Consider the following 12,515-nt stretch of genomic DNA (forward strand, 5'->3'; position numbering starts at 1 on the left):
GTGCTTTTGGTGTCCTTTATTGTTATATGATTTTCTTTAATGTAGATACCTTGGCTGTACGTGGGCATGTGCTTCGCAACGTTCTGTTGGCACAACGAGGACCACTGGAGCTACTCCATCAATTATTTACATTGGGGAGAACCTAAGACATGGTGAGTCAGAAATAATTTTGATGGAGTTTCGTTTAGACCTGTATCGGCTGAGTCCTTGTTGCTAAAGTTCGTCAGTGAAGGCGACCGCCCTCTACTAGATGGGTACTTGGTCACCTTCGAAGGAAAAAAATGTTGTTTGAATAGTTCATTTTGATTAAAAAATGAAATTTACTAATTAATTTGAGTCGAATAATCATATGAATTCGGTTGAGCTATTGTTCCACTATTAAAAGTATAAATGTAATCTTTAACCTTCATGGTTCAGGGAATAATATGTATGTCACAGTAGAAAGTAGTTCACCAGCAGAACGGACAGTCGACGATCTATTTTTATAACCGACTAGCTGACCCGGTAGACTTTGGGGGGGGAGGTTTGCACATCAAAGGAAAAACAAAATTGTTATTTTTATTTCATTCCGATCATTTTCATATTTAAACCTTCTCTGGACTTCCACAAATAATTCAAGACCAAAATTAGCCAAATCGGTCCAGCCGTTCTCCAGTTTTAACGAGATTAACGAACAGCAATTTATTTTTATATATTATATAGATGTTAATTCTAATAGTGAATGGTACGATTCCTCCAGGTACGGAGTGCCAAGTTCAAAGGCCGAGCAATTCGAAGCTGCAATGAAGGCCGAAGCTCCAGAGCTGTTCCAGCTGCAACCGGACCTACTGCACCAGCTTGTCACGATCATGAACCCTAATGTTCTGATGAAAGCTGGTGTTCCCGTTTACAGGTAGTTATTACAAACTATAGTAGAATTATTTTGTCCGTGCAGCTTGGGTAATAAAACATAGCCCGGCTAGGGCGGTGAGCATGTTGCGCGGGCGCAACGCCATTACCGATAAAAACAAATGAGTCATCGAAGGCAGGTACACGGCGGCGGGGCGGTATACGAAGGGTGGTGAGACATTGTTATGTTATGAGCCATTTGTATCCTGCAAATTATAGTACATTATGTCGAAGAGAAATGTGTTTTTATGCATTCGTTCTCTGTATTTCTTTAGTGACACAATGGCTACTCCTTTGTTTTGTATCAAAACGGCAGAATTTATTCAAAATAATATTTGCACGTGTTGTTATCAACAATGTGTTAAAAATTTTCACTGAAATAAGAATAGATCCCGAAAAGTTACAAAGTGTTAATTTCTGCCGTTCTCGTTAACTTGCTGCGGCGATATGTGGTGTAAGTGTTCGATTAGTGATTTTTTCCCTTCATTTTTATCACTAACCCACAATATGACAAAACTAAATACACTATCGATAACGCTTATCGACAACAATAATGCGCATCACCATGCCCGTCCATAAGGCTCGTGAGTGGAAGAGAGAGCGAAATACTCGCTTCACCGCTCCGATTTTTATGACCCACACTGCACGGACAAAATAATTCTACTATAGTTGCGTTCTTTACATATCAGTTGATAGTTATGGCCTATTGTTTATGTGTTGTCTATTATTTCCTAGAATGGATCAACACGCTGGAGAATTCGTGATCACGTTTCCTCGCGCTTATCATGCCGGCTTCAACCAAGGCTATAATTTTGCCGAAGCGGTTAACTTTACTCCAGCTGATTGGGTAAGTTTGAATTGTTGCTCTTTGTGTTTTAACTCACATATATAATCTAGTTTAAGTCGAGTTTGATTGAAAGAACTAACATGAAAATATTGATGTACGAAACAAGCAATGTAACCATTAAAGTTGTCATGTTTGTATTCGGATCTGCGTAATTGGGTTAACAAGTATTCATATTGTTACGCGCTGGGGTTTGGGATAAATAAAGTTTCACCAAAGTACAACTAAAAATTGTATTCAAGTCTTAGAACACTTAAAACACTCAACAAACATTTTAAAACTCTCAATTAGCTTGTTCCGCTTCGCTTCAGGTGATCCGTTCGCTGTTTCGCTTCAAGTAGTTCCGATTACTGACTGACTGCGTGCCATCTCTACAACGGTTTAAATAGCCGATACCTCATCCATAGAATTGTCGAGAATATTCCACACATCTCTAGTAGTAGTTTCCGCTATCTGACAATAGATGACGTTGTACTTCTCGAACGTTCTAGGTCCTTCGATATTCGTTCGACTATTCGGCGATAGATGGCGTTACTCTTACCGGCGTTACAATATATAATTTTAACTCACAATGAACTAATGTTATTCGCAGTTGAAAGTGGGCCGCGAATGCATCGCGCACTACTCCACGTTGCGGCGCTACTGCGTGTTCTCCCACGACGAGCTGGTCTGCAAGATGGCGCTGGAGGCCGACTCGCTCAGCCTCAGCGTCGCGCTGGCCGCCTACCGGGACATGCGCACCATGCTGCACGACGAACGGAAACTCCGGAAGGGACTGCTGGATTGGGTCAGTCTTGCACTCGGCAACTCGACATGTAGTACTAGTGCCACAGTACTTCAATCGTGGATGTAAAATAGGGTTGAACCGAAAACAAAAAATTCAAAATAATTTTAGAAAATAACTAGTCGCACTCGCTCGCTTCGCTGGGCATTTAAAATTAACATTATTATGTATTGTCATTATTATTAGGGAGTCCAACACTCATAATATAAATATTAGCCTATCCATTTAGTACATGTATTTTCTATTTGGATACCAAGTTTCAAGTCAAGATGCATAGTTCAGTAGTTATAACAGAACATCCGTAAATACCACTATAGATTTATATATTAGTATAGATATCAGTTTTCATTATTTGTAATAGAAGTAAGAAGTAAAAGTAGGACGATCTGCTATAATGTTGAATTCATTTGTTCTTTGATTCATGCAATAGCAATCTGACAACACAAGTGATGTCAAGTTATCGATATTTAGTATTGTCGATATTTGTTTTGGCGGTTCACCGGTTACCTTTAGTAAATTCAAAATATTTTATAGTTTTAAGTGTGCTTAGTGCGAGTTTTTTAACCATCTCGATAGCGTAAAAGTTAGCTCATATTTGTATGGAATAGGATCGTTTGGCTACGTGTGCCGCTAGGGGCGCTGTTCCAACTGCATACAAAATTGGTTATCTTACCCTATCGAAAACGTTAAAAAACTCGCACTAAGCATACAGAGCATTTAAGGTCAATGTACATTACAAATCGACGTTATAATTTTTGCGTCATACTTTACGTACGATAATGGTGGTTTTTCTTAGAACTGCATAACCTAAGCCCACTGAGTTTCTCGCCGGACCTTCTCAGTGAGTCGCGTTTCGCGAAAAAAAAAGCATAACCTAACCTCTGTTCGTTTGTAGGGTGTAACGGAAGCGGAACGCGAGGCCTTCGAGCTGCTACCAGACGATGAGCGGCAATGTCACATGTGCAAGACGACGTGCTTTCTGTCGTGCGTGACGTGTCGCTGCACGCCCGCCGTCGCCTGCCTGCGACACTACGTCGAGCTGTGCAACTGCAGCCCGCAGGCGCACAGGCTCAGGTACGTGCTCACTAGCGCTCACTTGTGCTCACAATAGTGGTAGGCAGGCCAGGCCAGCGCGCAGGCACCGCAACTATCAAGTAGCGGATACTTTTTACTGGTGGTAGGACCTCTTGTGAGTCCGCACGGGTAGGTACCACCGCTTTACCTATTTCTGCTGTGAAGCCGTAATGCGTTTCGGTTTGAAGGGTGGGGCAGCCGTTGTAACTATACTTGAGATCTTAGAATTTATATCTCAAGGTGGGTGGCGCATTTAAGTTGTAGATGTCTATGGGCTCCAGTAAACACTTAACACCAGGTGGGTTGTGAGCTCGTCCACCCATCTAAGCAATAAAAAAAAAACTTTATAGAGCTGCATGCCGTTCCTTAGTGGTGGTGACGGGAGTGCCTCTGTGGAGCTCCAGTCAAATAGCGTTTTAAAGATATTCTATATCGGACATGTCCTCTACATAAGCAGTTAATTATATAGCAATTGTACATTTTTAGATACCGTTACACCTTAGATGAGTTGCCAGCGATGCTGGAGAAACTAAAGAAGAAATCAGAACAGTTCAGGGAGTGGGCTGAAGCTGTGCAGAATGCTCTAGATCCAGATACGCCTAAGACTTGTGATTTAGACGGACTGAGGGCGCACTTGAAGAAAGCTCACGAACTTAAGGTATATTATGTTTTTTCACTAAGAAATTAGGTCGGACTTCCAGCTAAATTAATGTATTGCATAGTTTAGCGAACAGAGAATTCAGGTTTCAAAATCAAATTAACCGTGTAATGTATTGTGATAGTAAGTGTAAATTAACAATAGTGTAATTTAGTTATTTATAAAAAGTCAGTAGATATCTAAAGAAAAGTTCCTCAATATTTGTTTTAAAAAATACTACTTTCATAACTGGTTTTAAAACGTTTATATATTTTCTATTAATCGTTGGAATGAAATTGTCCCCACAGATTCACAAGACCGAGCTAGTTCGTGCTTTAGAAACGGCTATAGAAGACGCCGAAAAGTGTGCTTCGGTAATACAGCAACTGGACTTGAACAAGATGCGGACTCGAACCCGACACCACGACCCCAAATACAGGCTGACCATACACGAGCTCACTTTGTTCGCGGCAGAAATTGACGGCCTCGCTTGTGTTTTGCCCGAAGGTGCGTTCATTGTTTTAGTTACGGTAAAGCATCATTCCGGAAGATCTTGTGTCTTACATTAAGGAACAAAACTCGAATGTATTGTATTATATTGTATGTAATGTATATGTATAGGTAATGAATTGTATATGTACATTACAATGATCAAAAATTTTAATTGCATTTGTCTTACAGGTTCAGCTGTCAAAGAAGTCTTACGTCAAACGTCAGAGTTTGAGTCGAAAGCATCGGAATTGATCAACAAAGACCTGGACAAGATTGAACCTGGTTACGTTAGGGAATTAGAAGAGGTAGGATCTAACATTGACTGTGTGAAATATATATAATATATTGTTATGTATTCATCTGAAGAAATATGCACCAACACAAATGTGAATTTAATACCATTTTTGGGTTGCTCTGTTTGTTGTCTGTTTCAAAGAAAATCATATACAGGGCGTTTCGTTTTTTTTAAATTCCATATAAATGTATTATTTACAGGTTGTAGATTTAGGATCTCGGCTCTGTATAGTGCTGCCGCAACTGGCGCCCCTGCAGGCGCGGCTCCAGCAAGTGAAGTTTGTCGATGAAGTGCAGCAATACAGGGACGAGTGCTCCACCCTCACTCCGGAGGTCATCGACCGGCTGTTGCAGGATGCCGAAAAACTTGTACCTCATCGCAGGGTTGAACTGGAGAGGGCTGGACTATACAAATTGAAAGGTTAGTGTGAGATCACGGTAACTACTCACCATCAGCTGGGCCATGTGCTGCTCGTATGCCTACAAGGGCAATAAAAAAAAAGGATGTTCAATTAGTCGAGATGGGTACGTGATGTGTTCAGCAGCGATCAAAGCTCAAAAGTGCCCATACAGAAATGCCACTAATCTATAACGTTTATTATTGGATTCACACCTAAAATATGGGCCGTCTGAGTTAATTAATAAAAAAATGGCGAAATAATTCTGTTGTCAAATAAATAAATGTAGTAAAACAAAAAAAAAAATTGTAAACAAATGATACAGGTTTAGTTTTAAATTTTGTTCCTAAAGGCATATAAAACGGTCGAAATTATTATTCGGTATTTTAAAATAACAGATTTTGAAGTAGTCGTTTTGGATTAATAAGATAGAATTAATATGTATTTGTGTATGTCAATCATTAACTTATATTAGAGAATATCATGACTGTGCCCTAATACAATAAATATTTGACTACATTTAATTTCATTCACATAATTTACACTATTTAAATGCCAGGGACTCAACAGACCTAGCTTCGATATAATTACTTAAACTATGTATTAATTTGTGTACAGCCCTAGTAGAAGAATGGGAGGAACGCGCCCGAGCAGTCCTCATAGATACAACAAAGTCGAAAGATTCGTCGGAAGCGGACGAGCCGCAGTACACGACCCTGGCCGAGCTGAGTCTGCTGCTCGCCGACGGTGATGAGATCGAGGCGGCTCTGCCCTCGTACCACGCGCTGCAGACCGCCGTGGCTCACGCGAAGGACTGGCTGGCCAAGGTAACTACTTTTTTTTTCTTCTCCCTACTTGTGCTGATAGCCTTGAGAGGCTATTTCAGCTTCACCCTAACGTGTGTAGGTGAGCTCACGGGGCTCAAACCGGAGTGTTGCTAACACTGACCCCAGCAAGAGCAGTGTTTCGCAGAATGTACGACCGGATCGGAAACGCGACCCACTGAGAAGATCCGGCGAGTAACTCAGTGGGCTAAGGTAACTCCACCGAATAACGTTCAACAGGGAATAGTTCATGACAGAATGTGTTATTCACTCGATCTTCAAACTCATTTGGCATTAACTATGTTTCAAGAAGATAAAGTGCGGAATTTTTTGGGGGCAACGGGAAGTTGTGTGATTTGTTTTATTTTGTTTATTTAGTGTTTATTCAGGTTTAGATCTATATAACGGTGGCTTATTAACTGTTTAATATCTGTGAAAGTGCATAAATGTGGGAAAATGAAATAGAGCCACTGGACGTAACTTCTCGGGATCCTCCAAAAAGTCCACTGCAAAAATTCTCAAAAATGGCCACCATTTTACTGAGATTATATTTCATCCCATATCATCTTCATTTCATTTAATATCATTTTTTTATAATAATTTGAATATAAATTAAAATAAGACATGACTTAAAGGTCTTAGTTACCAGGTCATAAAATCCCTTTATATATAAAGTGCGGCTAGGTTTGATTAGTCATCATTAGGCTTAAATTTAAATTAAGCATTTTAATTACGCGGACAGTTGATTTCATTTAATTAATTGTTTTTAGGTTGAAGAGATGCAATCCAAAGATCTGTACCCGTACATGCACAGCGTGGAGTCTGTTGTGCGTCGCGGGCAACAGATCCCGCTGGCGCTGTACGAGAAGGATCAGTTGGCGGCCGCCCTGCAGTCTGCGAAGGAATGGAAACGTGGTGCGGCCGAAATGTTTCTAAAAAAGGTGTGTGGCAAGGTCGACTTAACGGTAATTATATCCAATAATATTATGTTTTATGTTTGTATTCAGTAAAATATGAAACATTAAATTTTAATTGTATTGAGTAATATAACGTATATTGTCGCTGTCAAACAAAAATCTGTGTGCAAAAACTCTATTTTGAATTAACGAGTAAAAACATTATCGTATAAACTTTTTTATAAAGATGAATTTTTAAGAACTATATCAAATGAACGCTATAGATAAAAATTAAAGCTATAGACACATAACAGTTTTTTTTATACGTTAGATAGGGCTGTAAACTATATGAAAAGGTCAAAAAGTGCACATAGTAGGTTTTGATTTGACAACGACGCTATTAGTGATTTTGAATCAGATTGAATTGATCACATTGAAAATTCCTCGTGTATTAAAAATGAAATGTTTCTTTTGACTCAGAATTGGCCATATTCGTTACTGGAAGCCCTGTCGCCAAGAACTGAAGGCGCCGAGAGCTTATCAACAGCGCGGCGCCGGGCGCGAGCCGCCGTCGGAACCGAACCGCCTCCCTCGACGTTAGAGGCCGGCTTATTCCTCAGGAACTTCAGCGAAGACTCCACCCCCACAGAAATCGTAGCGGCGTTCAAACAAGCGGAGATTACTGAACTCAATTCAATAAAAACTTTAAGGTATGTCCGGAACAATTATTTACATTATGTAATTTCTACTAAGTTCACTAACCTAAATAAGGACGAGTCTGTGCTGTAGGCGGATTAATCATCAGTAGGTAGTAACACCCATAGAGATCAATCATAAATATATTTGTAAATTGAGAGCCTGCATATCTAGTTACCTTAGTGCTATTTCTTCTGGCCATTATAGATAAGAAATTAGGACTCTGAACTATAGGAATGTAGTGAGAAGCAGCATGTTTTGGTGTCTATATCAGTCAAAAACTATGATTATTTCATGATATTAATACTAATCCATTTTGTCTCGTTTCCATAATTATTTTCTGATCTGCATAGTATCAGAAATAATTGTAGTGTCTGTTTTAATGCAATATACATAAAAAAGAATTGCGAATCTAATGTCAATCCAAAATTTATTGGCTAACCAGTGAGGGACAATTTATTAAATATTGGAAGTGCTTAATTTAATAAATAAAATGTATTCTTTGAACAGAGCCCGTAACATGAGGAAGGAAGTCCGGGCCCCACCCGCGGCAGGCGTCACGTTTTGCGTCTGCCAGAAACGGCAATATGGTGTCATGACCCAGTGTGAGCTGTGCAAGGATTGGTTCCATGGTGAGAAGTATTTTTAATTTGCCAATAATACCATTGAATATTAGATTTTTCTGTAATTTTTGTTGCATTTATAAATTACCTTAGACAATGCTCTTTCTGTTTCCTTAAATAGTATTGGTTTAGAATTTATTTTACGCACTTGAACAATGACGTCATTCTTCAATACAGTGTGCTCTGTCTAGTAGGAAGTGAAACCCGTATTTTTTTTTTATTAATTTATAAACAGTTCAGTTTTTCATTTAGTTTCTGTATTATTAATATAACAAAAATAACCAGTATTGGTCTAATGTTCCAAATTTGACCATAATCACGGACATTTAATTTGGGTTATAGATGTGAAAAAAATTATCACTATTGATAATTTGCATAACGAAATTATTGATAACGCTTGTTTTGAAGTCGTCGTGGCCTAACGGATAAGACGTCCGGTGCATTCGTGTTGAGCGATGCACCGGTGATCGAATCCCAGGCGGGTACCAATTTTTCTAATGAAATACGTACTCAACAAATGTTCACGATTGACTTCCACTGTGAAGGAATAACATCGTGTAATAAAAATGAAACCCGCAAAATTATAATTTGCGTAATTACTGGTGGTAGGACCTCTTGTGAGTCCGCGCGGGTGGGTACAATCAGCCTGCCTATTTCTGCCGTGAAGCAGTATTGCGTTTCGGTTTGAAGGGTGGGGCAGCCGACTTGAGACCTTAGAACTTATATCTCAAGGTGGGTGGCGCATTTAAGTTGTAGATGTCTATGGGCTCCAGTAACCACTTAACACCAGGTGGGCTGTGAGCTCGTCCACCTATCTAAGCAATAAATAAATAAAAATTAACTACCAAACAAAAACGAACCATTTACAAAGACCAATTAACCTACTGACTTAACATTAAATATTGATACCGAATAATGTTCTGTGCATAGCTTCGTGCATATCATCGATGAAGGACGAGCGGGAGGAGTCGCCGGACCGCGGGGAGGGCGCTCCGTTTTCAGGAGCCGAAAGTAAATTCCTGTGCCCGGACTGTATGAGGACCAAACGGCCCAGGCTGGACCGGATCTTGGGGCTACTGGTATGGTTCACGGGTCCAACTTAGATTCTATAAATTTTCACACTAGACTAGATGTGGGACAAAACACAAATACAGAATGTAAGAAATTACTGATTGACACTGATTTGTGAACCACGTTAACGGTGGTTTGTGATTAAAAAATGGGGTATCTTCTTCTTTTTTTTCACCTTATCCGGTAGGTGGGGTCGCCACAGCTAATTTTTCTCTTCCATTCTCTTCTATCAGCCATCAGCTCAACACACTCCTATCTCTCTCTCTCTCATATCGTCATTAACACATTCCATCCATGTTTTCTTCGGTCAACCTCTTCTTCCTTTAAAATAAAAAATGGGGTATATAATATAATAAAGTACATATTGCTACCCTGCCTTATGCCTATTTCTGCCTCAAAGCGGTTATGCGTTCCGGTTTGAAGGGTGAAACGGAAAATGCAACTGAGACCTAGACCTCCAAGCGCGTAAAAGCATTTTGGCGTCACTACTTAACACCAGGTTCACCTTTCCAGGCAACGATATGCTGTCAATGTTTATATTAATAAATGGCTGACCCGACAGACTTCCTAGTGCCTCAATCGACAAATAAAAGACCTAAACTTTTGTATAAAATAAACTTAAAACAAACAAAAGGAATCCGACCAAACAGGGGGGGGACACATCAAAGGGAAAACCAAATTGACATTTTTATTTAATTCCGAGCATTTCCATATTTATCTACCTATTAAACCTGCTCTGAACTTCCACAAATAATTCAAGACCAAAATTAGCCAAATCAGTCCAGCCGTACACGAGTTTTAGCGAGACTAATGAACAGCAATTCATATTTATATACATATATAGATTTACAATGCGTTGGCTGTTTTAGTATCATGATGTTATTGTAATAATTGTGTATTTTTAGCGTGCAAAAATTATTCACTCATCTGATCACTTAGTTAAAAGTAAACGTAATTATTTAAATGTAAGGGATAGGATTTCGTTCGACGCATTTCAGTCAACAATTATATTTTATAAGGGATAATTTGGTAAAGATGTTGAGTATGGACCAATTAGCACATTTCCGATGTACCTCCACTATTGTTAGGGATGTCGCCGTCTGGCCCTGGTTGCCGCGGCATGTGACGGTGGCGTGCTCTGTCCCCAGGTGTGGCTGCAGAAGCTGCCGGTCCGGCTGGCGGAGGGCGAGGCGCTGCAGTGCGTGACGGAGCGCGCCATGTCGTGGCAGGACAGCGCGCGGGCGCTGCTGGCCGCCCTGCCGCACCGCGCTGATATGGTACAGCCCTAACTACTCCTAGCTGCTATGCGGAGTAATACTATCCCTTCAGTAACCTGCTGCCCTACGCATAATTCGTAGGTTGTCTGTGGGACATATCGACAGCAAGTGTCCACATCTGTCAAACCACCACCCTGCCTATTTCTGCCGTGAAGCAATAATGCGTTTGAATGGTGGGGCAGCCGTTGTAACTACACTAAGACCTTAGCACTTATATCTCAAGGTGGTTAGCGCATTTACGTTGTAGATGTCTATGGGCTCCAGTAACCACTTAGCACCAGATCGGCTGTGCTCGTTCACCCATTTAAGCGATAAAAAAAACTAGAATTAAATGAACACTCATGTCTCAAGTTTGGCGACAGCATTCATCTCGTCTGGATATTTTTGGATTCGCACAACAATTTAATCCCAAGTGAGTCACCGCTGTACCCAGCTAGAGCAAAGAAAACTTACGAATGTTCACAGTGGCTCTTTTGTTGTTTAATTAAACGGCGTTAAAAAACGTCTTTACTGTTAGCATAAAAATAATGATTGAGAAGAATAATGAGAGAGAGAAAAAATTAACTCATGGCATATGATTTAACTCACAGACGAACAGAGAAAAGGCAGATAAACTGAATGCTGAGTTAAAGAAGGCAACAGGAAGAGCTCATGATCTCCATAACGCGCATAATCCAAGGTTAGTTATAATATTTATTGTATTCAATAATATTTATAAATTTTTGGATTAGCTACGAAGTATATATCTTTTATAATATAATTCTGTAGTTAATTATTTTATTAGGCTGTTCCTGATGAAATAATCAGCCATATAGGGCTCTTTTCGCCTTAAAACTTATGCAGACATGTGAGCTTTGAGCGCTCATAATCTTTTCATTCAGTGCAGATTAAGGAAATGGCGCCAAAGGTCTTCAATGATTGAGATGTCTACCAAATATTCTCTTAGCCTACTAAGATTTTCATAATTGCAACTAGTTAAATATGAATACCTTAAAATACAAAGTAAGTTACAAATATAATATATATCTATAAATGACTAATTAAATTGAAGACTTGAGATTCGGTGGCATAGTGCTCAATTAATGAAGAGGCTCATCTCTGCCTATGACGTCACAGTTTACAAACGGTTCATGTGAGAGATACAGAAGTGCTTCCACTACGCCCTCGTTTAGTTGTGGCCACGTCTTTTTACTTTTAATCAAGAGTTATATTAGTAGTGTATTTGTTTTTAATTTTTTTTCTGCAACAGACTCACGAGTGTACAGAATGAGACTTAAAGTGTTTTGTTGTTTCAGGTCGTCGGCCAGCGTGGAGCACGCGTACAGCGCCACGCCGCGGTCGCCCAGCGCGAGGATGGCGCCCGGCATGCTGCACAAGCTGGAGGAACTCATGCTCGAAGGCGACCTCTTGGAGGTTCGTTTTCATTCAACATTCATTCTTATTTTCAAGGCCGGAAGGTCGAATGTCTATATATTTTTGAAGTTATACTTCTTTAGGCGCGTTATGAAAAATTGATGAGAGTGAAATTTTATGATGCGCGCGCACCGTGACACAAAATTAACGATACGACCGACGTAACTTGGCGAGTCTGAATATAGCCGCAGGTGAACTTTCCGAACCGTACCGAGAATTACCGAATTTATATGATGTCAAGAAAAGGGATGTCCAATATGCGTGTTTGAGGATGGTGTTTAATCGATTTTTTTTCAAATTGATT

At 39.9% G+C, this 12,515-nt stretch overlaps 1 protein-coding gene and 1 long non-coding RNA gene across 3 annotated transcripts in view; one reads left to right on the plus strand and one right to left on the minus strand.

Moving 5' to 3' along the window:
• The window catches only part of LOC134201545 (uncharacterized), a 358,050-nt gene that overhangs the window by 270,735 nt on the left and 74,800 nt on the right, over positions 1 to 12,515 (minus strand). The gene's annotated exons all lie outside the window — the stretch shown is intronic.
• Positions 1 to 12,515, plus strand: part of LOC101746976 (lysine-specific demethylase 5) — a 39,903-nt gene that overhangs the window by 18,860 nt on the left and 8,528 nt on the right. The window contains exons 10-26 of one of the 2 annotated variants that reach the window (XM_012697767.4): positions 46 to 152; positions 740 to 892; positions 1,624 to 1,735; positions 2,325 to 2,519; positions 3,412 to 3,590; positions 4,077 to 4,248; positions 4,536 to 4,734; positions 4,909 to 5,024; positions 5,215 to 5,434; positions 6,030 to 6,238; positions 7,006 to 7,200; positions 7,612 to 7,841; positions 8,338 to 8,459; positions 9,381 to 9,529; positions 10,670 to 10,798; positions 11,389 to 11,477; positions 12,094 to 12,211. In XM_012697767.4, the coding sequence (XP_012553221.2) occupies positions 46 to 152; positions 740 to 892; positions 1,624 to 1,735; positions 2,325 to 2,519; positions 3,412 to 3,590; positions 4,077 to 4,248; positions 4,536 to 4,734; positions 4,909 to 5,024; positions 5,215 to 5,434; positions 6,030 to 6,238; positions 7,006 to 7,200; positions 7,612 to 7,841; positions 8,338 to 8,459; positions 9,381 to 9,529; positions 10,670 to 10,798; positions 11,389 to 11,477; positions 12,094 to 12,211 (2,694 nt within the window). The remainder of the gene's footprint in view (positions 1 to 45; positions 153 to 739; positions 893 to 1,623; positions 1,736 to 2,324; positions 2,520 to 3,411; positions 3,591 to 4,076; positions 4,249 to 4,535; positions 4,735 to 4,908; positions 5,025 to 5,214; positions 5,435 to 6,029; positions 6,239 to 7,005; positions 7,201 to 7,611; positions 7,842 to 8,337; positions 8,460 to 9,380; positions 9,530 to 10,669; positions 10,799 to 11,388; positions 11,478 to 12,093; positions 12,212 to 12,515) is intronic. The other variant, XM_012697768.4, reaches the window with a different exon arrangement.

Source organism: Bombyx mori, chromosome 27 (genome assembly GCF_030269925.1).
Source record: "Bombyx mori chromosome 27, ASM3026992v2".
NCBI classification, from domain to species: domain Eukaryota; kingdom Metazoa; phylum Arthropoda; class Insecta; order Lepidoptera; family Bombycidae; genus Bombyx; species Bombyx mori.